The 23,582-nt window shown below is 34.0% G+C and overlaps 6 protein-coding genes and 1 non-coding gene across 7 annotated transcripts; 4 read left to right on the top strand and 3 right to left on the bottom strand.

The window, feature by feature from the left end:
* Positions 1 to 1,430: 1,430 nt before the first annotated feature.
* Positions 1,431 to 3,352, bottom strand: LOC110424600 (GDSL esterase/lipase At4g16230-like). The gene is made up of 5 exons (XM_021439202.1): positions 2,971 to 3,352; positions 2,764 to 2,894; positions 2,297 to 2,503; positions 1,950 to 2,202; positions 1,431 to 1,840 (listed from the first exon to the last, which is right to left on the bottom strand). Exons 1-5 carry the CDS (start codon positions 3,221 to 3,223, stop codon positions 1,617 to 1,619), a joined length of 1,068 nt encoding a protein of 355 aa, XP_021294877.1. The 5' UTR covers positions 3,224 to 3,352; the 3' UTR covers positions 1,431 to 1,616.
* Positions 3,353 to 6,879: 3,527 nt separating this feature from the next.
* LOC110424446 (FKBP-like peptidyl-prolyl cis-trans isomerase family protein) lies at positions 6,880 to 9,301 on the bottom strand. The gene is made up of 4 exons (XM_021439008.1): positions 8,930 to 9,301; positions 8,610 to 8,732; positions 7,769 to 7,885; positions 6,880 to 7,068 (listed from the first exon to the last, which is right to left on the bottom strand). Exons 1-4 carry the CDS (start codon positions 9,266 to 9,268, stop codon positions 6,946 to 6,948), a joined length of 702 nt encoding a protein of 233 aa, XP_021294683.1. The 5' UTR covers positions 9,269 to 9,301; the 3' UTR covers positions 6,880 to 6,945.
* Positions 9,302 to 9,367: 66 nt separating this feature from the next.
* Positions 9,368 to 9,440, bottom strand: TRNAK-UUU (transfer RNA lysine (anticodon UUU)). The gene has a single exon. It is a non-coding gene; the product is annotated as a tRNA-Lys (tRNA).
* A 1,152-nt stretch (positions 9,441 to 10,592) lies between these two features.
* Positions 10,593 to 16,187, top strand: LOC110423988 (LOW protein: exocyst complex component-like protein). Its single transcript, XM_021438441.2, has 7 exons — positions 10,593 to 10,933; positions 11,534 to 11,628; positions 11,760 to 12,801; positions 13,499 to 14,008; positions 14,601 to 14,789; positions 15,460 to 15,590; positions 15,669 to 16,187. Exons 1-7 carry the CDS (start codon positions 10,838 to 10,840, stop codon positions 15,910 to 15,912), a joined length of 2,307 nt encoding a protein of 768 aa, XP_021294116.1. The 5' UTR covers positions 10,593 to 10,837; the 3' UTR covers positions 15,913 to 16,187.
* Positions 16,188 to 16,390: 203 nt separating this feature from the next.
* Positions 16,391 to 18,790, top strand: LOC110423989 (ribonuclease H2 subunit C-like protein). Its single transcript, XM_021438442.2, has 4 exons — positions 16,391 to 16,927; positions 17,025 to 17,117; positions 17,701 to 17,882; positions 18,156 to 18,790. The coding sequence occupies exons 1-4, from the start codon at positions 16,771 to 16,773 to the stop codon at positions 18,216 to 18,218; spliced, it is 495 nt and encodes a 164-aa protein (XP_021294117.1). The 5' UTR covers positions 16,391 to 16,770; the 3' UTR covers positions 18,219 to 18,790.
* A 1,298-nt stretch (positions 18,791 to 20,088) lies between these two features.
* Positions 20,089 to 21,124, top strand: PP2-A9 (phloem protein 2-A9). The gene is made up of 3 exons (XM_021439076.1): positions 20,089 to 20,234; positions 20,317 to 20,408; positions 20,497 to 21,124. The coding sequence occupies exons 1-3, from the start codon at positions 20,133 to 20,135 to the stop codon at positions 20,876 to 20,878; spliced, it is 576 nt and encodes a 191-aa protein (XP_021294751.1). The 5' UTR covers positions 20,089 to 20,132; the 3' UTR covers positions 20,879 to 21,124.
* A 1,094-nt stretch (positions 21,125 to 22,218) lies between these two features.
* Positions 22,219 to 23,550, top strand: LOC110424502 (lectin-like). The gene is made up of 3 exons (XM_021439079.2): positions 22,219 to 22,647; positions 22,773 to 22,894; positions 22,988 to 23,550. The coding sequence occupies exons 1-3, from the start codon at positions 22,369 to 22,371 to the stop codon at positions 23,355 to 23,357; spliced, it is 771 nt and encodes a 256-aa protein (XP_021294754.1). The 5' UTR covers positions 22,219 to 22,368; the 3' UTR covers positions 23,358 to 23,550.
* The last annotated feature ends 32 nt before the right edge of the window (positions 23,551 to 23,582 follow it).

Raw genomic sequence — 23,582 nt, 5'->3', positions numbered from 1 at the left:
GTGTTTACTTTCATTAAAACATCAATTTGAACTTAAAAAAAAAAAAAAGCCTTAACTTATTTGACATTGCGTTTGCAATTCATACAGAAGTTGTTAAGAAACTAAAAATGGTGCTGTGCCAGCTCTAACAATCTATTGGTTTTCAAGATCCAAGGAATTATAATGGTTTGGTTGCAATTGCAGAGGAAATGCCATGGTTTCACAAGATGGAATAATATAAAGTTGCTTATAATTTGGGATCCTTGGTGACGGTAAGAATTTCTTGAATCCCAATTCTTTGGATTCATGTAATGAAATTATATATCTCTACAATCTAGAATTATTAATCAACAGCTCAAATAAACTGATAAATTACTTTTTTTGTATAGTAACATTGTAATTATTTAATTTAAATCTAACAATTACATTGTCATCAACTAAGTTAAAGGTAGAGAGTCTTGAGTTTTAAATTGACAAGAATTCAAAATTATGTGTAAAGATTATAGTTTGTGTACAACATTAAGTATTATACTATTTTAAATTGCTTGTTATGTATTAAGTTTTAATCCTATTAATTTGGACCTTTCATACTCTTTTGACTTTAAAAGATTAGTAATGCTTTTAGGAACCCTAAAAAGGAACACCTTGTAACTATTAAGTGCTAGTGACAATATAAGACATCTTCAAGTTGGTTTGAGAAACTATTGAGAAAGATTTTATTGTACTTCAATTTCTTAATAATAAAAGGATTGTTCAATATAAGAATATAGGCAAAAGTCATACCACCATGTAAATTTTTCTTTTTTTTTTTTTATTTGTTTCATTGATTCTTTTGAATTTTATCTTTTATTATTATTTTTTTGGGAATTTTCATAATAAAAATGATCTCTTCTGAGCACTTGGGTGGTTTTCTAATTTGTGGAGAAGATGCACAATATTTGGTTGGGGGAATGGAATAGCCATTCAACCTAGTCCTAATCTTTCTTTAACATTTTATTTGGTTGGAAGGAATGAGAGATAAGAGATTAGCCAATATCAAGGCTCCTTAGTATTGACTATTCTAAGAAGCAAAGAATAGAGTAAAAATATTAATAAACAAAAATATCTTTCATTAATTTAAAGAATTACCTTACTATATATAATACATTTTATTCATTTTTAACAATTTATTTCTCTCTATCTCTCACAGTGTTTGGTACAGAGAACCATCCTTCCTTAGAGTTTAAACAAAAACAGCAAAAGCTTCAGTTGATTATTTTTGCCCACGTGTTATTCCAATGAGGTGATGACTTGCCGGTATGGGTCGGATCCAAAGTAGCAACATTCAAATTACAATGTTATTTTATATTTTGAGAAATGCTTTTACTATGATTTTATTTCTTGAACCTAAAGAAATAGGAATGAACGAATAAGGATAGCTGGATTGACATAAATTCAAATGTTACACCACGTAGTACATATTGTTTTACGAAAAGATTCCTTATCAGTTATTCTTGGATGTCATCAATTTTTCATTGCTTTAATATTTTATAGAGATTGTATGAGACTCACGATGACATATGCCGGTTATGAGGTTAATAAATTCGTCTTTCCAAAAAAAGAAACAGTTTATTCAGATTATTTGAATAGGTTACTGATCAAGCATTAGCAAGCTGTCGGATGTTCATGGGTGAAACATATTGACGGTCACCATCCAATGCATGCTTTGCTCCAATCAGATTAGCAGATTCTGTTGGATGGAATGGATCCCAGAAGACAAACTTTGTTCTGTCTGGACACACTCGAGATAAAGGTCCGCATGCGACCAGACCACCACGCCGCCCAATTACTCGACAACAAGCAGAGTCTACATTCTCAAATCCTGGAAAAGAAGGAAAAATACGTCATCACGGAGCGGAAAAGACTGCAAATTTTAAGTCATTTTCAAAATTCCAATCTTATCAAAGTGTCGAAAGAAAAATGTGAATCACCATATGATCTATAGTTGTCCATGATATCCTCGAATATTGCAAAATTATCGACAAAAACAAATGTTGATCCTGGAAGATTGGTTGTAAGCTCTTGGAGCAGGCGCTTCAATCTAGAGTTATATAACTTGGCCAGGGCATTCACGGAGGAAACACAACTGTCGGGAGATGAACGCACATCTCTCTCAAAAGGGATGCACCCCACGGGAGCGCAACCTGTCACTATAATCTTCCTAGCATCCAAATTATAAAGAGCCTACAATGATAGTAATGCATTTTTGTAGTAAGATTTCAATTATAAGCATATATAGTTGGAATGAAATGAGAGGGTAAGCTGGAAGAGACATTACTATGAGTTGGGATTTGAATTTGGAAAGCACATCATCCACATATTGAGTAATACCCTGCCGGAATAAGATATCGTTGGCGCCAATTGCGAGAAGGTAGAGTGCCTCTCTGAGCAGTATTTGACCCGCTGTTGCGCCAAGTCTTGAGATGATGTCTTGCCTAGTTTTTGCAAAGTAACTGACTTGTTCATCCATGCAAATACGCTCACCCTACAATAATAATCAATTCCATTCATCAGTGTCATATGAAATCCCCCCCATTCCTAGCTCCTTCATTCCCTTATAAGGATTTACATGACAAATATGTCAAAACTACTTGACTGAAGATTCAATTTAACATGTATGTATGGTAACTCCATTTTGTGACCATCAAGACTCGAAGGTTGTTCAAGCCTACAATCACAATCAATATCTTTAAAATGGAAAAATGAAATCCTTACTGAGAAGTAAAAATGAAGAAGGAATCTTACAAAAATTGAGCCGGTATTAGTCAAAATTCCTGCTCCAGAAGAGGCATAGTTGACACCTTTTAAAATCACATCTCCAGTTGTACTAGGAGCCAGGTAAGGAGGAGAGTAACTTTCAAAACCCAATTCCTCTTCTGCTGAAACACAAATTTTGGGAAATTAGCTGAGGCGCAACATGGCTTATATTCACAAAGGAATTGCGAAACTTGCCTATAATGTCAGCAACTGTTCGAGCATTGGTATATCGTCCGGATGGACTCCCTTTCGCAAAGTCAATACCATTTGGGTACCCTGGCTTTGCAATGGTGTTAATGTAGTAGTTGTTTCCTGCCTCAACCAGAGAATCTCCAAAAACAAAAATAGCGGAAACATTTGCTGCAGAGCAGATGCATGGCGACAAGTGGACTGCTAAAATCTGACACATTGAGCAAATGATGATAAGCCTGTTCGAAATGGTGCCCATGTACCAAAAATTTGCAAGACAACCAGACAAGCTAACTGATAAAATTGTTTGGAAGATCTGCAGATCAGGTACAACTTTATGTTATGTGTTATGACCAACGTCCCAAATTGAAAGGAGTTAATTAACTCAAGTTCATTCGATGCTTTAAATAGGAAAGCAAGCAGAGGTAACCCAGGAGGATGGAGTATTTCACCACTGAAGATTCCAATTTTTTTGGCCACATATATGACAAATGATAATTACTTCCCCAAGTTACTATCGCTTGATATTTAATAAAAACATATATGACACATGATGCTTCAGTATCGCTTAATTTTTTTTTAATTTTTTTCTATTAATTTCCAGAAAAATATCATGAAATGGCGTCCTAATTTATTAAATAAGTTGCCATATACAGCCCCCATTTCTGTTTGGCATTCCGGCTCATAGATCTGCGCCTACTGATGGTCTCTGTTCATCTTTTTGGTACGTAAAATGAATGCAATTTCATTCAAGAAAAGCAAAGAGTTCTGAAAACCATAAGAAAATTAATCCGCCCACACAAGGACAACCTGATGACAGGTTGTAAAGGAAAAAATACAACAAAATTCGCTTCGGTAACTCAACATTGGAATCAAAATTAATTACATGTACTTTGTATGGGTCAAATACAAACACCCCCCACTAAACTTTTAAATTACACTTTGACACCTTTTATTTCAAAGTACATTGTTTGACCCATTCTCTATTTATTACCATTAGTCAGGTGTTTATTTACAAATAAAAAATTATAATTACCTTCAAATAATTAAAAAATAAAAAAATACAAAAAATATCATAATCTAATCTAATTAAATAATAAATAAAAATATTTTTATTCAATGTTTATTGACCAAAAAAAAGGACACATAAGGATGAAAAAAATAAATTATTTAGTTTTATTTTATTAATAATTAAAAAAACTCATAATTTTGAAGTGAAAAAACAAAAAGCTTAAAAAATTTAAGCCAATATTCTAATTAAATTAGGTTTAATTTTTTTAATTTTTTTTTCTATTTTCTCCTTGTTCTTTCCCCTTTTCTGGTTCTCCTTGTTCTAGTGTAGAAAAGCATAAAGGTTGTTTTCTTTTTCTTCCCTCCCTTCTTCAATCTCTCCCTCCTTCAATTTCTATGCACCACCATGGCTACAACCTAAAATCATTATTACCAAGATACCAACACCATATAGTGGATTTTTCAACAATAACTACAAAAATTTAATAAATTTACAATATTTTATAAAAAATAATTATTCAAATTTTATAAAATTTTACTATATGGTGTTGATGTCTTTATAGTAATGATTTTAGATTGTAGTCACACCGGTGCTTAAAAATTGAAGGAGGGAGAGATCTAATGGTCAAATTATGTAATTAGTCCATGTACTTTATCAAAGTGATGAATTTAGTCTCTATACAATAATTTGTAAAAATCAAATCTTTTTATTTTCCAAAAATAATAACATCAGTCTTATATCTTAGTAATATTTTATTATCTATACTAATATAGTATTTGATTATGTTGACGTGTCATTCTTTTATTAATTGTGACATTAAATTTGATGGTGTAACATTTTACGAATGATGAAATAGTAATAACGATGTAACCTTACCAAGTACTAACGTGGATTTTATAAATTTGGATATGAAAATATAAGCTAATAGTTTTAAACAGGATTGAAAAAGAAACAAATTAAAAATACGAATAAGTTTTGAAAATTTGAGAAAGGGTGTTGTGAGATAGAGAAACAGTGAATTTCTGACTAGTAGTGAAAAGAGTGTTGTGAAATAGGTAAAAAAAAATATCACATCATCATTAACAGATCATCATATTAGATACCACATCAATAAGAAAATATTATGTTAGGGTAATTAACAGAAAATTTTTAATAATGTTAGTAATTGGACTAATATTGTCAATTTTAAAAAGTATAAGAATTTAAATTTTACAAATTATTGTATAGGGATTAAATCCACTACTTTGTCAGAGAATAAGGACTAATTGCATAATTTAACTGAAATATAATTGAGAGAGATAAAGCAAGAAAGGGGAAGAAAAAGAAAGGGACCATTATGTATTTCGACACCAACCAGAAGAAAACAAGATAGAGGGAAAGAACAAAGGGAAAATAGAAAAAAAAATAAAAAATTATACATAGTTTAGTTAAAATATTATTATTTAATTTTTTTTAGCTTTTATTTTTTCACTTCAAAATTATAAGTTTTTTATAATTGATAATAAAAAATCCTAAAGAATTTATTTCTTTCTTTTAATTTTTTCCTTTTTCATCATTATGTGTCTTTTTTTTTTATTTTTTTAGTTAAAAAATGTTGGATAAGAAACATTTTCATTATCATTTAATTAAATTAGATTACGGTTACCTTTAAAAAAAGATTATGATATTGTTTGTATTTTTTTATTTTTTAATTATTTGAGAGTAATTATGATTTTTTATATTAATAAATAACGATTGACTAAGAATAATGAATAGTCCAAACAATACATTTGGAAACAATCTATATTGAAAGGGTGTTTTGTATTTTACCCTACTTTGCAACCATATTAACAAACTAGGCCTAGAGTACAGCAGGGAGGTTTTAATAGATATCACTTCAAATTCTGTGCAGAAAGTGATCGGCTAGGACGCCTTCAAAGAATCAAAGTTGCCAGCCTAACACTCCATTAAATATGGTCCCGAAGAAGGAATAATGCTTATTTTCTTTCTGCCTATATACTGCTATAAGACTATATTCCTTGAGAGATTCATTCTGGGAACTATACCAAGATCGGTATTAATGCAATCGTGTGAAAGCTGCTTAATTGGTTGTTCAGTGAGAAAGAAAGATTTTATCTTTTTTGGTTTCATTTGAGTTGAATTTGGAATTTTGGATCACAATATCGATGGCTTTTCAGTTTGGAGATGGGATCATAATTTGATTTAGTTTAAGTTCAAGTCAATTTTAAATTTAACTGCAAATTATATATGTACCTAAAATAAATCAGATTTTGAACAACTCAATTGGGTTAGATCAGTTTTTGTCAGGGACGAGCTACAGGCACTTGATTCAATGGAGTCATTCCACACCATTTAACTTTGAAAAGTTATTATTTATGTGCCATGAAAATTTTTGGTATTTTTCCTCTATTGAGCCCATTAAAATTGAATAAAAATTTAAAAGAAAAGGTTGACAATTAAATTTTATCTATTTTCTCGTATAAAAAAGACCAAATATATGAATATTGGTGTAGAAGCATCGCCGATCCTGGTAACTGGTGTTTCGTTGGGAACTTTAACACAAATAGGAAAGGGAGGAGAGAATAGAATTTAGCTTGGAAGGAATTGGTGTGCAAGAGTTTCCTGGGTGTCCAGGATTCAAACCATGCTAAATTGATGGCCATCACAACTGCACTTCATGTGTTTTGCCCCTTTCCTTGGTGTAGCAGTGAGGCACTTGTAATGGAGTTAGACTCTTGAGGTGCCCATCTTTTGGGTGTGCAATATCCAATGTTAAGACCACGGAAAACACATGAAGTGCAGGTTGGTGGAAAACTGTGGCAAGGTCGAGTTTGTCTACATCTTGAGAGAAGCGAATTTCTTTGCGGATTCGTTAGCAAAGCTCGGGGTTGAACACCATGATATGTTGAGTTTACAAGTGCTATAAAATGGAAGTTGAGTTTACAAGTGCTATAAAATGGAAGTTGAGTTTACAAGTGCCTTGGGCTGATCAACTCAATATCAAATATTAGGGTACCCAATGTTGAACCTTCTCCATTTGCAAGGCGGGTTGGATTGAAAATGGTAGTAAACAGCCTCTGCCTGTCAAAGAACTATAGCAGAACAGAAGACAAGTAAACATTGGTAAGTGGTAACAACCAGATCAGAGTACTATAGCTAAAAGAAAACCATGCCAAAGTAAAACAAACATTCATTTTAGTCAGGCTTTAGCAATTCTACCACCTTAAAGGTCTGTGTCAGCTAAAACGTGTTCCTATCAGTTAACTATAAGTACCAGCTGAAATATACAAATTACTGAATAATGAATATCTTCAATTTTTCTAAGCATACCTTCATTTTGGAAAAAACATTTTGGAAATCATGAAAGAAATTGAGTCCAAGTTCCTTTACTAAGGAATCACGAAGATGAACATATGTTTCTATATCACTGTATCCAGCAATCTCCACGGTCATTTCCTGACATCACTGGCAATGCTACTCAATGGTTATTTGCAGAAAGAACATAAATTTTTCCCCTAAATTCATCACCCTACAGTGAAATTAGACCAAAGAATTCATAACTCATACATATTCCTCAGAACTGAAGACTTCTCAAGATTGAAACCTCTTTTTCATTTTTTTTTCCCTTTGGCTGAAGTTTTTTGTATACTTAAATGAAGGCTTGGAAGCATAAATCATAATACTAATAGTAAGGAGTTCCAAATTGGAAATTAAGAGAAAATAAATTCAAAATGATGAAACAATGGAAATGTAAGGGTCCAATGAAAAGAAGTTGGTAACAACATTACATACATTAGGAGGAATAGGTTCCTGCGAAGTGTTCTGATATCCTTGTGAGGGAGGAATGATAACTCGACGAGTACCACCTACTTTCATTGATCTGACAGCTGCTTCAATCCCAGAAATGACCTACATTTATTTTTTTGAGCCAAAGTTACTGCTGTAATATGGCTGCAGACATTCAAATTCAATCGATGCAATACAATAGCCATAACTTAAATAAGGAGATTTGACTTGAGATCTTATGCTCCTTAATTATAGACTATGATCATTGACTAATTGCTATGATTAACTTCTAATTTCTTAGTCTAAGGCATAATTAATGCCTTTACATTAGACAGCAATTATTATAAACATTTCTTTCCTTTGTATTACCATCACAACTTGTATTTAAGCACAACATGCCTATCAATAAAATCATCAAATAGAGTATTCAAACTCTTCATAACTCAAACTTGAACTGATATGGATTAGCAAGTCAGTGATATCTAATAAATGTTGGTGAACTTGAAAACCATATTAGTTGGGATCTAATAAATACCATCCAACTCCATGTACACAAACTGGACTTGCTAGACAATATAAAATTAGGCCAGTGAATATCAACCCATAGTCCCACCTAACCCTCCCTCCCTTCCCTTAAACCCCAACAATCTTTCACTGCGGGTGGAATTCATTCCAATTCAATCCTGTATATGTTTTCGTTATAACCATTCAAAATTACAAACAGAAAGAAAGCAAAGAACATTATTGGTTAAGGTAGTTTATTTAGACCTTCAGCTTCACATCAATACACTATATCAGCTAGCTACTAAAACAATCAAAACCCAGTTAAATGTTCTGACAAACTTACCTTCCCGGAACCAAGGGTGAAGACAAAAGGAATTGGTTCCCCGGCGCCATCTTTATGATCATACGTGGAATCAAACCGCCACCCCTGCTTTGCTCCCAGCCTTCCATAGTAATGTATCCCAACCTTTTTAATTATATTTCATACTCAACAATTAGATACGCGAGAAGGCCATTAAAACTATATGTGATGTGACTAGGTGCATGCATTCATAAACAAAAACAAAGAGTCCTTTATTACACGCAAAAATATAAAATTCTTAAGTTACATGGAAGCCCAGTTTGTAATAATAAAAGAAATTTACTAATAATTAAAGAAAGGACCTGGTCTCCATCGACGGGAGTGGCACCGGTGCCAGTACGGAGGTCCAAGGCCTTGACACCACCGGAGTTAGGGAGGTCGAAGAAGTCGGTGTTAATTGCCGATTTTGAAGGAGTAGAACTATAACTATAGAATGACAAGATTAATGAAGAAATGGTGGTGGTTGCTATAGACACTGATAATGTTCGCCTTGTTGAAGACGAAGAAGATGATGAGGGGTGAGGAAAAGTTGCAGAGATTATCGGTGATGATGCTGGAGTTTTCCTGAAAAGGTAATGGACGGTGGGACGGTGGGAAGCACAGGGGTGAGGTGGTGACGCGTAGCAGTGGATCAGCAGCATTATCTTCTTTGTTTGATTGTACTTGGACGCAAATAAAATTATCCTACATACTAAATTTTAAATAAATTTCAAACAAATAAACAAAAAAAGGTTGGAAAACGCCGTCTGTGGGAATCGAACCCACGACCACGTGGTTAAAAGCCACGCGCTCTACCGGCTGAGCTAAGACGGCTGTTATAAATCAAAATAAAGCCAATAATTTTTAGGCTTTAAACTTTGACCTTTTTAGTCTAATAAATTCGTGAATTTTATTTGAATGCTTGGATAAAAAGTGAGGTTATTGATATGCCAACAACTTCAATTTCACAAAGAGATAGAGCTAGGAATATTGCCTATCATGGGTTCCCTCTTATTGTTCTTCAGTTTAGTAGTTCATGATTAAACTTTTTATTGAGGAGTGATGAAAAGAAGTTACCTAGGTAATATTACTAATTATTGATGTAAGATATTTAAATAAGTTTAATATTTTAAAAAGTTCATGAATTATTTAAAATTTTCAATAAATTTTTATGACTAAATATTTAAATAGACTTCTAAACTATTTAAGAAAATTTTAATAAATTTGTATATTTTTACGACATTTAATGAAGCTCTTATACTTTTATTTTAAACAAAATATATCGTTGTATTTTTATTTTGAGTTAAACAAGTTTTCATATTTTTATTTTCAGTCAAATAATCCTTTATAACTAATTATTGATTTAATCAAAATGCTATTTATCATTGTATATTATATAGCACTGATGTAACATGGTAATATATTATAATTGATGATGATGTAATATGTTAATATATTATAATAAATAATAACGTGATATGTTAATTTTACATGATTACATAATGATGTTGTATTTTTCACTATCTATATTAATGTTATTTCAATATTATGTGGATATAAAATAACAAGTGATATTTTGATTAATGATAATTAGTTAATATTGTTTATCATTATATACCATATGATGTTAATGTGATATATTATAATAGATATAACATGATATATTGATTGTGATATGATTATGTAATATTTTCACATTTTACATTAATACCACATCAATTATATAAATATCAAATGATAAATAATATTTTGATTAAAATAAAAATATAAAAATTAGAGTGAATGTAAAAGAAAAATAAATTTTTATTTGAATATTTTTAAAAATAATTTAGGTGATATTATGTTTTTAAAATAAATTAGAATTTCCATGAATGATCATGGGTAGCTTGCTGATAGCGTGGATGTCATGCATTTCACGACACTTGTTGTAAATTCACAAGTCTAATTCCTAAAGGTCAAGTGGTAAAACTAAATGGGAAGAGTCCCACACAAGTCCCAAAGTGGGGAAAGCCAACAACAAACATTACATGTTCTCTTTGCAGTTTGCTCCTCGGTCCTCACCAAACTAGTCCTTTTTTTTTTCTTCTTACTTGATGCTTCTTATCTCGAACTCTTCCTCTTTGCTCTGTTCAATATTTCTGACTCTCAGTTTCACTCACTGAAGCTTGAAGAAACAAATATTTGAATTCCCAACGATTGAAAGAGGGGGGTAACCCCCCAAAGATTGAATAATGGAGAGCAGTGAAGAAGATGATGACTTCCCATCTATTGAGAGCATCACTCCACAGTCCAAGATTGATTCTGTTCATCAATCCCGCACTGAAAAGGTCATTTTTTCCACCGTCTGCATTATTCCCTGTTTTTTTTTTTGCTTGTTTCCCAGAAATTGGAAAGGGAAAGTAGCTTCTTTTTATTTTCTCTTGTTTGCTTTTTCTTTTCTTTCAAACTTTAGATGCTAGATTCTAAGTTCTGGGTTTTCTTATGCTTTGTCGCCCATTTTTCTACCTGAGCTTTTGATTATAATTATATCTTTTACTGTAGATTTGTTCTCTTGAATATGGGTTGGTCCTATTTCTAGTCAAATTTCAGGGAAAAATGTAGCTTTATTTTCTACATTTTCTATCTAGGAGGTGAAAAAAAAAAGGTCTTTCTTGGGATTTCGTTACATGGGTTTTTGCTCACTCAGCTTAATCAATCAAAAATCACCTATGTATTTGATGGAATTGTAATTATTAATCTGTATTGTTATATGTTTTATTAGTTAAACATTGGAAAAGTTTCTCTATTTCCCTGATTTTTCCTGCCCAAAGATTCTCCTTTTACGAGCATGAAATTACCTGGTTTCAACCATCATCGTCAGATTTGATGTTTTCTCGTGTTCTTTATTGCTAGTGTAGCATGTAATTTTGGATATTGTGATAATGCAGGGGATCAGAAAACTCTGTTGTGAGCTTTTGGATCTGAAAGATGCTGTGGAGAACTTAAGTGGGAATATGCGCACCAAATACTTGGCTTTCTTGAGGTAAAATAGAAGTGTTCCCGTTCACCTCTTAATGATAAATGAAAATGAATTTGAAAAGTTTTCTAACTATAGTTCTATTAATTATTTTATCTATTTCAAATAAGTATGATTGATTGTAATTTTAATTGTAGAATATCTGAAGAAGTTGTTGAAATGGAGCATGAACTGATTGAGCTGAGAAAGCATATCTCTTCTCAAGGGATTCTTGTGCAGGATCTAATGACTGGGGTGTGTCATGAATTGGATGAGTGGAACCGGGCAAATGCTGATATCAATGACATGCCGCCAGACCCTGAAACTAGTGTAGTTGAAGATCCCTTGCCAAATAAAATGGACGATCGCAAGAAAATATTCCTTGAGAAAATTGATGTTCTTTTGGCTGAACATAAAGTTGAAGAAGCACAGGAAGCTTTAGAGGCTGAGGAGAGAAACTTTCCTGAGCTAAAAGGTTCTGGAGATTCTTCAACTGAAGCATCCTCTTACAAGTCTTCTTTTCTAGAAAGGAAGGCAATGCTTGAGGATCAGCTTATTGAGATTGCTGAACAGCCTGCAGTTAGTGCTAATGAACTAAAGAAGGCATTATCTGGTTTAATTAGGCTTGGGAAAGGTCCTTCAGCACATCAATTACTTTTGAAATGTAGTGGTTCCCGCCTGCAAAAAAACATTGAGGTTTTTCTTCCTTCATGTTCTGTCTGCCTGAAGACATTTCCTGCCACACTGTCTAGGCTTGTTTTTTCTATGATCTCGTTGACAACTAGAGAATCTGGCTTGATATTTGGTGACAATCCTGTTTATACCAATAGAGTTGTTCAGTGGGCAGAGTGGGAAATTGAATTTTTTGTTCGTTTGGTGAAGGACAATGCACCTTCTTCAGAAACAGTTTCTGCTTTACGTGCAGCTAGCATTTGTGTTCAGGATAGCCTTAACTACTGCTCAATGCTGGAATCACAGGGGTTGAAACTATCAAAGTTGCTTCTGGTGCTCTTGCGTCCATACATAGAGGAAGTGCTGGAGTTGAATTTTAGGAGGGCTAGAAAGGCTGTTTTTGACTCAATAGAAGTTGATGAGAACTTGCCTATGTCACCTCACTTTGTGTCTTCTTTGTCGGCCTTTGCAACTTCTTCAGATAGTGTGCTCGTAGACAGTGGAATGAAATTTTTGTATATTATGGCTGTAAGTTGGTCTTTTTTCCATGTTTAAAATGTTATTTCTTTTGCATGTTTGCACCTCAATCACCATAAATACTTCATTCATTTAAAAACGTTAAGACGTAAACAATTGTGACCTAAAAGTGACACTTTTCTAGAGATAGAGGCTGAAGAATTGGAATACGATTTTACTGCATATGATTGAATTTAGGTATTTTGAAGAAGTAATCTGTAGTTCTTTACTACTTTTTATCAAATTAAATCACATTGAGAAAGTGCTTGAAAGAAAGGCTCCGCCATTATAGGTACAATATGTACAAGAGAAGCGATCAATATGGAATTTTAGAATTAATTTACATATGGGTGCAGGGCATTTATGCCTTTGCTTAAGCTTTGTATTCATGTTTGCGTGCTTACCTTTTGTTTGTTGGTTTTGTTTAATTAATTAATTTAAAGTATTATTCCTTAGTCTTTCATTGGCAGATGGAAGTTATATTAAAAAACACAAAAAGTGGCTGCAAAATATAAAACTTATTAGTATGCATGGTATGTTTTGAATTTTAACATCGTGGCTTTTAGCTACAAAGATCTATGTATGCAATAACTACAAAGTATAGAATATTCTGCATGCCAGCATCCAAGAATGAAACAATAAGTCTACTGTTCTTTTGCTACTCAAATATTTTAGTGATGCAATGCTGAAGTTAAAATGTCATGGACAGGATATTTTGGATCAGCTTACGCCGCTGGTTGTTTTGCATTTTGGAGGAAACGTACTAACTAGAATTTCACAGCTGTTTGATAAGTATATGGATGCACTAATTAGAGCCCTGCCTGGCCCTTCTGATGACGACAGTCTTACCGAGCTGAAAGAGACCATACCTTTTAGAGCTGAAACAGATTCAGAGCAGCTAGCTATTCTGGGAATAGCATTTACAATTATGGATGAACTGTTACCTAGTAGGGTAGTTAAAATTTGGAGTCCAAAAAGTGAAAACCAGGAACCAGGAAATGAAAACATTGTTCCTAATGCAAGCACCACTACAGAATTAAAAGATTGGAGGCGCCTGCTTCAGCACTCTTTTGACAAGCTCAGAGATCATTTTTGTAGGCAATATGTTTTGAGTTTCATCTATTCAAGAGAAGGTAAAACACGACTAAATGCACAAATTTATTTGGGTGGAGATGGAGAAGATTCACAATGGGACACTCTGCCTTCTTTGCCATTTCAGGTAATCTCACTAACTTCCCTTACGGCACAAGAGTTCTTCCATTCCTTTAGATGCTGCACATGGAAGAGTTTATTTTTCTTTCCATTTTAAGCTTATTCTTTTTTATCTTTAGAATTAGGGTAGTTGTTATATCTTTAGGGAAATACAAATCATTTAAATTCTAGAATATTTAGTTATTTTGTCTTATCTGTAATTTCTTAAGAATCTCCCCTGCACCTTTTATTGCTTTTTTTTATCAGATTATACATTACCAGTATGGTTTACAGTTACATATATCTTTTGGTTTCTTCAATTGAGGTAACTTGTTAATCTGTTTTAGTGCATGAATAGGAATTAAATTGCAAGCTCTTTTATTTTCCTTCTGTGCATAAAAATGCAAATTGTATGTATATTGGCATTTAAAATGTGTTACGTGATTCCATATGAGAAGCTGTATTTATAAGTTTCACTTCAGGTGTCAATAGAAATCGTTTTCCCATGTTGGCATGTGAGGACTTATCTGTCATCCATACAAGCAAAATTTGGACATATTACACACTTGACTGAAATCATCTCTTGCTAATTCTGAGTTTTTGTTTTATTATTATTGCAGGCATTATTTTCAAAGCTGCAGCAGTTAGCAACTGTGGCTGGAGATATGCTACTTGGAAAAGAGAAACTGCAAAAAATTCTGCTTGCTAGACTGACAGAGACTGTTCTAATGTGGTTGTCTGATGAGCAGGAATTCTGGGGTGTGTTTGAGGATAAATCCACTCCACTTCAGCCACTTGGATTACAGCAGGTAAATTTTTTTTCCATGACTGTTTTTTGTTGGTTCTGAAGCATTTCTATCTCCTTTTGAATATTATTACTTTTGAAAGTTATCATTGCATCCTTATTTAAATCTCTTTCCTTCTAGGTTTATGGTTGATCTTTACCATAGATTGCAGGATTTATTTCGATTTCAATATTATGTTAAAGTGGAAAAGGAAGCAAAATATATGTGTTTTGAACAGTTTTCTGCAATTGTGCACTCAAAGATGTAAATCATTGTCAGCTATGTTTATGTTTTGAATAATTCACACGGTGTGCTTATCCTCATCTTCTGCCACTTTTGCAAAAATTCATTTTTGTTATTTCATCATTTGAAAGTGGCTTCACTTAACCTTCTAAGTAAATCTTTTCTGTACATTTTGCTGTGTACTATATACGTGATACATGAGCTTCTGCTTTTGTTTATTCTGTTTAATGCCACGTGGCATTTGTTGAGGCCCGTTGTACCTCTAGATCATAAAATTCTCTTGCAAAATCATCTTGGCAACTCCATGTTTAATCTGTTTGTTCCTTGGCCTCAAGCTATTCATGTGTAGACAAACCTGGCAATAGAAGGCCCTTGATTTGGCATTGTAATTTTATATGCCTATAATGCTGTCACTGCCCCATTAAATTCTAATGTGACTTTGTTTTGGCAGTTAATTCTTGATATGCATTTCACTGTTGAAATAGCTCGTTTTGCGGGTTACCCATCTAGGCATGTGCACCAGATTGCATCTGCCATAACTGCTCGCGCAATCAGAACCTTCACTGCCAGAGATGTTGAAAGGTACGCATCCTTCCCATTCTGATATTCTGTTCTTACCTTCACTTTCTGCTGGCAACTAATTTTGCCTTATCTTGGCAGTGCACTCCCTGAGGATGAATGGTTTGTTGAAACTGCAAAATCTGCAATAAACAAGCTTCTAATGGTAGCATCTGGCTCGGACACATCTGAAATTGATGATGATCACATTATGATACATGATGAAATTGGCTCAGATTCTGATGATTCCGCTTCATCCCTATCATCAGTAGAATCCTTTGAATCATTTGCTTCTGCTAGCATGGGTGAACTCGAGAGCCCTAATTTTACTGATCAAGAAAGCTAGAAGTTGACTACAGGTAGACAAAATGCGGTTCTCATCCCAGACCCAGAATGTGCTGCTGTAATTATTGACGGAAACCGATATTTTCTTATCAAGATTTTGAGCATGCAGATTCAGATAGCATCGGTTAGAAGCAGAAAGTAACCTAGGATTTGTGTTCACAGATGTTGTAGTTTATTGTATTTTGTTGTATCTTGGATTAATTGTTTTGTCAAATAGAGGCTATGAGCCTTAGATATTCAAGACATATATAGAATTTGCTCAGCTCTTTCAGAAAAGCCATTCCGCTCAGCATTTGCCAAACTATTAACGTCAAGATCCATGAAAAATGACATAAAGGTGCAAATATGGTGCTTCCTCCTAACCCTGACCAATTTGGTTTATGTCTATTGTCTAAACATTTGAAATAATTAAGCAAACTTGTGAATAATAATTATGTTATGCATGCTGACATGAGGGTGACTGACTATGCTCAAATCTTACATCCCACTACAAGTTACAAGTTACTTCAAATCTCCACCACTAACTCAGCTTCAATGTTGGACTTTTACTATGTCTATCCTCTCATCACCACCTTGAAAATTCTTAGCAATTTCAAGTTCCACGCTGCCAAAGCTAGAATCACTTTTGTTATTATATTATCTTTTTCATATGTTGACCATTTTTAATAAAATATTTTAGAAAACAGAAGAAGTAGAAGGGAATTTTTTTTTTTTTTTAAAAAAAAGCACCCAAAGCTGGGCCAGGAAAGCGCGGGAAAAATTGAGTGTAGAGAAGGTGAGAACTGAGAAGTCATAGAAACGCCCCATTTTTGAGGCGTGGAGAGAATTAGGGTTAGGGTTTGAATTGAAAAGGGGAAAAATGGAGGAAGATAAGGGAACAACAGGAAGCATAAAACTAAGCCAGAAAGACAAAGAAGAGGAAGTAAATATAAGTGGTCAAGTCCATCACCTGCCATGCTGCATCAAACTCAATGGTCCTTGCTCTGTTTCCCAATACTTCAGACCCAAAGCCAAAGGTATCCCCTTTTCCTCTATGTTTGCTTCTCATATATAAGTTTTATGCAAAGGTAAAGATTTGATATTTTTTGTTGGGTTTTATTTTATGTTAAGTAGGGATGGAAATTGATGGGTTAGCAGTAGAGGAAGCACATTTTAGAGGAAGGAAGCTTCAAGGAACTACTATTTCTATTCCAAATGGATATTCTGGTATTTTTCCTTTTTTTTTTTTGGATTTGTTTTTAATTAATTCCCATGTTTTATTTTGTTGGAAAGATAAATTTTTTGTGATGTTGTGGATTTGAATTTTGAGTTCTAGTTGTATGTTTGGGATATGGTGGATCTAAGCATGTAACACTGGAAACTATGAGAACTTTGTTGATAACAATATTTCAAGCCTATTGAATTTGAGGAGGATAAGCTAAGAAATTATAATGATTTGGAGAATTAATACTTTTCATTTTACAAGGAAATATTATCTGCAAAACAATGAGCAAGATATTGCATTGTCAGTGATTTATTGGATGTGGTCTTGTGTCTTTTTTTTTTGAATCGGTTAATGAGAGTGAAAGGTAGTGCTTCCCTGGAGACAAATGCTCTACTTGGGTGCTCTGAACATTCTTGTTTTTGCTTCACCTGTTTGTATGTAATTTGATCAATTTTAGGAAGTTGCACTGGTCTTGCAGCAGGCTTTGTGCTACAACTATACCAATATTAAAAAATGTGTTGACATAGTGTTAGGTTTCATTTTCCATTTCCTCTAGAGTCTTCCTATTTTCTGGTTGTACTGCAGGCTTTGTTCTGGGAAAGAACAACTCTGGCAAAAGAAAAGCTTGTGATGTATCAGAAGGGAGCTTGAACAGCTGGCAAATGAAAGCAAAATTTGATAAATTAACATATTGGAATCATGATAGTCCTCCTTCAAAAGATGATGCCTTCTTGCGTTCTTTTCATTGGTTTGCCGTTGCAGAAGCTGTAAGTTTCTCTTTCTTATGTTACATAATGCTACAGAAATATTCTTTTATACTGATCATTTTGGCCCTAAGTATCACTTTTGCATTTAGTCCGAGGATATAGGCTAGCCTGTGTATTTAGTCTAAAAATAAATAGTCTAGTCAGTTCAAATTGTTCCATTCTTGATTAAGTTGGCTGTGGTCTTGGTTGAAGTTTGAATTATTTATTTATGATGCATTAAACCACATAGATCATATCATTCTTCCCACCTTAATTGAGAATCATATCTTGCAGCTACACAAACCAGCAAAAGCTGAAGATTTGACTGCTGCTTCTATTGCTTCGGAAAAGAAATGACCGACCTATAGCGACACATGTGGAGCATCTTCTGATCTTTGGCACCGTTTTCCTTTCTTGTACTGGTTGCGGAGAAAAAATTGATTGGCTAATAGAGAAAAGTGGGGAACATCCCATAATCGTCATCTGGGGATTTGCTGTACTTGTCATTCTTAAAGTAGTTTGTGTAGTCAAAATTAATTATCACTTTGCAGAAGGGCACAAACCAGGGGAAAAAATATGTGAAAAGTGTGCAGAGGTCGTTCTGTTCAGGTCGGACAAAAGCATAGATGGGTTGCCCGTTAGTGTAGACGTTTCACAACATCGGATGTAGCTATGTAACTTGAACACGAATGAGCCGTGCAAACCTGATACTGTCAACTTTTACTGTATTCAACTATATTTTCCTTTTCCCTGGCAATTTCTTGACAACATATGTAGAGTGAATTAGTAAACTCTTAGAGGCACAATGCAGCTGAATTTTCTTCTTTTTTTTGTGTGGGGGGAGCCAATAACTGAAGTTAATTCCTTCTCGTTTCTCCTTTTGCCTTGCTGAGAAGGTTTAGAACCATTGCAGGGGACTAAAAAGATGAATGCCTGGAATCTTGTGTCGGAACCAATGTCCAATGAGGCATGCCATTAAAGGCGAGACAGGTACAAAGAAACTAGAAGCAAAAGTCCAAGACCAAGAGTATGCATTAAGTTAAATGCATCCGGAAGGCATTCTTGCTAGCACATGATTCACGTTGGTTCTGTGCATGCTTTCAAAATGAAAATTGCAGTATTAAAGAAATAGTTGGAGGAGAAAAGCTTCTAGAGCCAGAATATACTGGAAATCACCAGGAAATTAGTTATATGTTACTATTGTCTAAAGTTTAGAAGGAGACGGACAGGGCCAGGATTATAATACAAATTCGTTTCATTCTCCGAGCAAATGCATGTATATACCAGTAAATTAAGGTCAATAAACAAAGGTTGATTTGAATCCGTCTTTGACCTTTAGAAAGGTGATTACTTTTTGAGTTGATAGAAATACCATGCAAGAATGCTGTGAGCAGATCAAGCTGCTTTGTCTTTTCATTAACAAATCAACACGGTGAACCTGCTGGCAACATCACATCCAACGAAGAACAAAGAGAAACAAAGGCAAAGGGAATTTGATATAATGATTCTTTTCAAACATAACCAAACCCTTTATTCCTTCTCGACGAACTAATTTTGAGGAGGATTCAAACACGAGTAGTGATGGGTGTGGGCGGGCATCAAATTCTCAATTAAGGATCCACCAGCTTTAAATCAAGAAACGCAATGTCAAAACTTTGAGCTATTGAAGAATAAAATTTTTTTACTTGAAAAATTGAGATACTACTAAAAAAATTGTATGTGGCTCATATTTTACTTGACAAAGATATATACGTATGAATATAAATCTTAAAAAGACGTTAATGATAGGAAAAAGAATTGTTTTGTTGGTTATTCTTTTTTCTTTTTTTTTGAGGTCGACCATGGGGTATGATTTCAACTTTCAACTTGTTCAAAATCAAAGTGTTAACTTTATATATTCTTAATAGATTTGATCATGAGTTATGGATGAAGGACTGATTAGCCCTATTTACATATTTTTTATAACTATTTTTCACTCTAAACATATAATATAGGAGGTGGAAACTTCATCGGATGTATAAGTAATTATAACATTAAAAAAAGGGATATGTTAATGACCTAAATAATAATAATATTATAATAATAAATAAAGATACCCTTCTTTCGGTAAAGTTATAATGGGGCGTTTGCTTGATTCTTTCCGTTTTCCAACTTGTTTCGGTGTGCTTTCCTTTGAGGGGTCACATTCATGAATGCAGCAAAAAAGAATTCCTTCCTACCTTACACCATCTTTTTCCTGCGTATAAAATCACTTGCCTCACCGTCACATTCATGTCAAGATATATAGGCCCCTTCACCTTCAGCACCAACATATTCACAATGGGTACCAAGCCTCATCATGATGCAGACTATGAAGCTATAAAACAAGATCAGGTAATTAAGCATATATATGATTATCTCTTTCTAACTCAATACAAAAAATCTTGAAATCCAATAGTAAAAATTATTTTTGCAGGGTGGTTATACACTTAAACCCAGGGCATTTAACATTGTATGGGGAAATGACAATCGCTACTGGCGGATTCCATCTCGCTCACCATCGACACGGTAAGAATTAATTAATTAATTAATGTTACTATATAATTTGATACTTTCTTTGATTATGTTGTTTTGAGTGTTAAAAGTTACGTTGTAGGGGTAATAATGATGAAGTTGCAGAGCTGGTTCAAGTGTCCTGGCTTGAAGTAACCGGTTCAGTCCAACTACAACCTTCGAAAATTTATCAACTTACCTTCAAACTAAGCTTCAAAGAGGATGCTTTTGGTTGGAGCGGGTGCCCTGTTTTCTTGATGGCTAAGGTAGGGAAGAAGGGAAAGTACAAGTGGAGAAGGCTAAAGGAACTGGAATCACTTCCAAAGGAAAAGACTGAAGTTCCAAGCAACAGTGAACCGTTCCTTATTGAAGTTCCGAGTGAAGTTATTGACAGCAGGCTTTATTTCGGTTTGTATGAAGTGTGGAGCGGGAAATGGAAGGGAGGCTTGAGAGTTCACGAAGCAACCGTCAAGGAAAAGAAGTGAAGAAAGATATAGATAAATTGGTATATATATATATATACGTGTGGCATGGTTTTATTTTGTATTGCATGCATATGCTAGATCATGAATAAATGGGACTGAGTTGTAAGTTCCAAAACATGCTGAAGGAATAACGGCCACATTACACTTACCTTCTTTGCTACCAGTTTGTATGAATATACATTGGCTGGATACTATAGTTGCACTTCATTTGTCCTTTATTAATTAATTCCTGAGGGATTTAACCAACTTGGAATGCCAGTTTAATGCCTTTACATTTCGTATTCATCATGACTTTAGACAAGCTTTACTATATGTATAAAACCCATTTGCAAGTATACAGCAAACTTTTCTTTGAATTTTTCAAAGACGAATTATCCTATTACTGTGAAAAATTCATGGTCTTGTCCATGTCTTGGAGATTAAACCAAGATCGAAAATTCGTTGCCATTAATGTTTCTTAATTAATATATAAATACGTATATAAATTAGTAGGCAATTGTACATATCTTATTGGTTAATTATGTGATATTTAAGATTAAAAGGTGCAGTGTTAATTATACAAGTATAAAAATAGATCCTAAATGTGCATCAAAATATAAATTGACACATCAAAGTTATTAAATCATAACCTAGCCATTAATTTACGGCCATCAGCATTAATCCATGAGGCTTAAGGTGATATATATAGGTTCAAAGCCATCAGATGGATCCTGCGCAATGACAGAAAATTTTCACTGGAAAAGTTTGTTTAAATCCAATTCCAAATAAGCTGTCTCCAGGCATATTACTACCAGCTGGTTGAACCTCTTCTAGATTGACTTGCTCGGTTCTTTAACTTTTCATATGGTAACTAAATAAACCTCTTTGATCTAGCAATTCATCCAATGCGAAGCTTGCAAATGATATGGATCTGTAACAAAATACTAAAACTTAAGCAGGTTCTTTTTTTTTTTGGTTTTTTGTAAAAGAGTTAGTGTCAGACAAGTTTCATTAATCCCTTCTCCACTTCTTCTCTCTCTGTAAGGCATACTGGAGGTGTATATTTGCAGACAGATATATTAAAGCTAGAGGCTGCTGCAAAAGCAAAACTGTTGGCAGAGCATCTTATCCTGTTTGCTTTAGCATAAAGCAACTGCAAGATGCCGATTATCTCCTCTAAATTCGACACACAACTTTGCGTAAGGAATATATAGTCTGGAATGGGTGGCTGCCTTATAACAGAATCATAAACTTTTTGAATGTAAAAGACAATGGAAAACGAACCCTTTTTTAAAAATTTTCTAGCATGAAATTCCCATGATCTATCAATTTATATTAGACTTGTCTTCTTTTTTAAAAAATAAACTTTTCTTGCTTATTTATTCAATAAAGAGTTTTATTTTCAGTTGCCAATTTATATGAATAGATCATTGTTGTGATGGCAAGTTAATTATTTCACTCTGTCATGCTATAAATAGTCTTCCATTGAAGGAGGATAACTCAAATTAAAGATGGGGGCTTCACAGTCACAAGTCTCAGAACCAACTGTAGCAAACAATAATGTCAAGCCACAGAACCTGGTAAACCATGCCCAGCCAATGGAAAAACCAGCACACCCGGAGCTTGTTAATACCCAAGCCAAGGCCATGGAGAAAACAGAGGCAATTATACAACTTCCACAGAACTATAAAGCCATCTTGAAAGATGCCGACTCACCTGTTGAGAGCTCCTCCATGGATAAGTTGCTTTCTCAGCTCCATGCCGGGGTTTACTTAAACCAAAAGAGAAAGGTAGTTAAGTCTTATATATGTTCAATTTTAAAAATCTTATCTTTTATTCGAAAATGAATTTCCATTTACGAATAGTTGAATGGAAGAAAAGTTTCACGACTTTGTTGGTGCCATTGTTGTTGCAGAAGTACTGGGTGGATAAGAAGTCAAACAAAAACTGTTTCATGTTGTTTGCAAGAGATCTCTCAATCACTTGGGCGGAAGACCACCGTTACTGGCACTGGACAAACCAAAAAGAAATAAACAGGTTGCCGAAGATTTATTATCCATATCAGAATCCCTGCTGAATTCTTAGTTCTAGCTTGACGGCTTTCCTAAACGCAAACTTTTGATTTTGCAGCGATGTGTTCATTGATGTTGCCGAACTTCTACAAGTGTGTTGGCTAGAAATACATGTGAAATTCGATGTGGCAAAGCTCTCACCGGGAACTTTGTATCGAGTTGTGTTCGTGTTTATGTTGAGAGATGAAGCATTTGGATGGGAATTTCCAGTGAACTTCAGACTCACTCTTCCAAATAGGTTCAAGGTTGAACACAAGGAAATTTTGATGACCAAGCCGAAAGGAGTATGGATCGAAATCCCGGTCGGAGAATTTACAACTTCATCGGAAAGTGTTGGGGAAATAGATATATACTGCCATGAATATGATATAGGGAACTGGAAGAGCGGACTTATTGTTAAAGGAGTTTCCATTCTGCCAAAGCACTAAGTTATAAATTAGTATTTTCACAGAATAAATATCTGAAAGAAGTACTGCAGTTTTTACGTCAACAATGCATCAAACAAATAACTCTGTATCTATGCTGCACAAGCAGTAAGGCTCAGGCTCAGTTCCCTGCTTTTTATGTTCAAAAGGCAGGTTGCTTCGACCTTAATGGAGCTGAAGCATTCCATTAACAAAAAAAGAGTTTCTCAAATCACCCGTAAAAATGTC

Source organism: Theobroma umbraticum, unplaced genomic scaffold (assembly GCF_002168275.2).
Source record: "Theobroma umbraticum cultivar Fairchild unplaced genomic scaffold, ASM216827v3 scaffold_204.0, whole genome shotgun sequence".
Taxonomy (NCBI): domain Eukaryota; kingdom Viridiplantae; phylum Streptophyta; class Magnoliopsida; order Malvales; family Malvaceae; genus Theobroma; species Theobroma umbraticum.
This window is presented reverse-complemented; position numbering and strand designations above follow the sequence as displayed.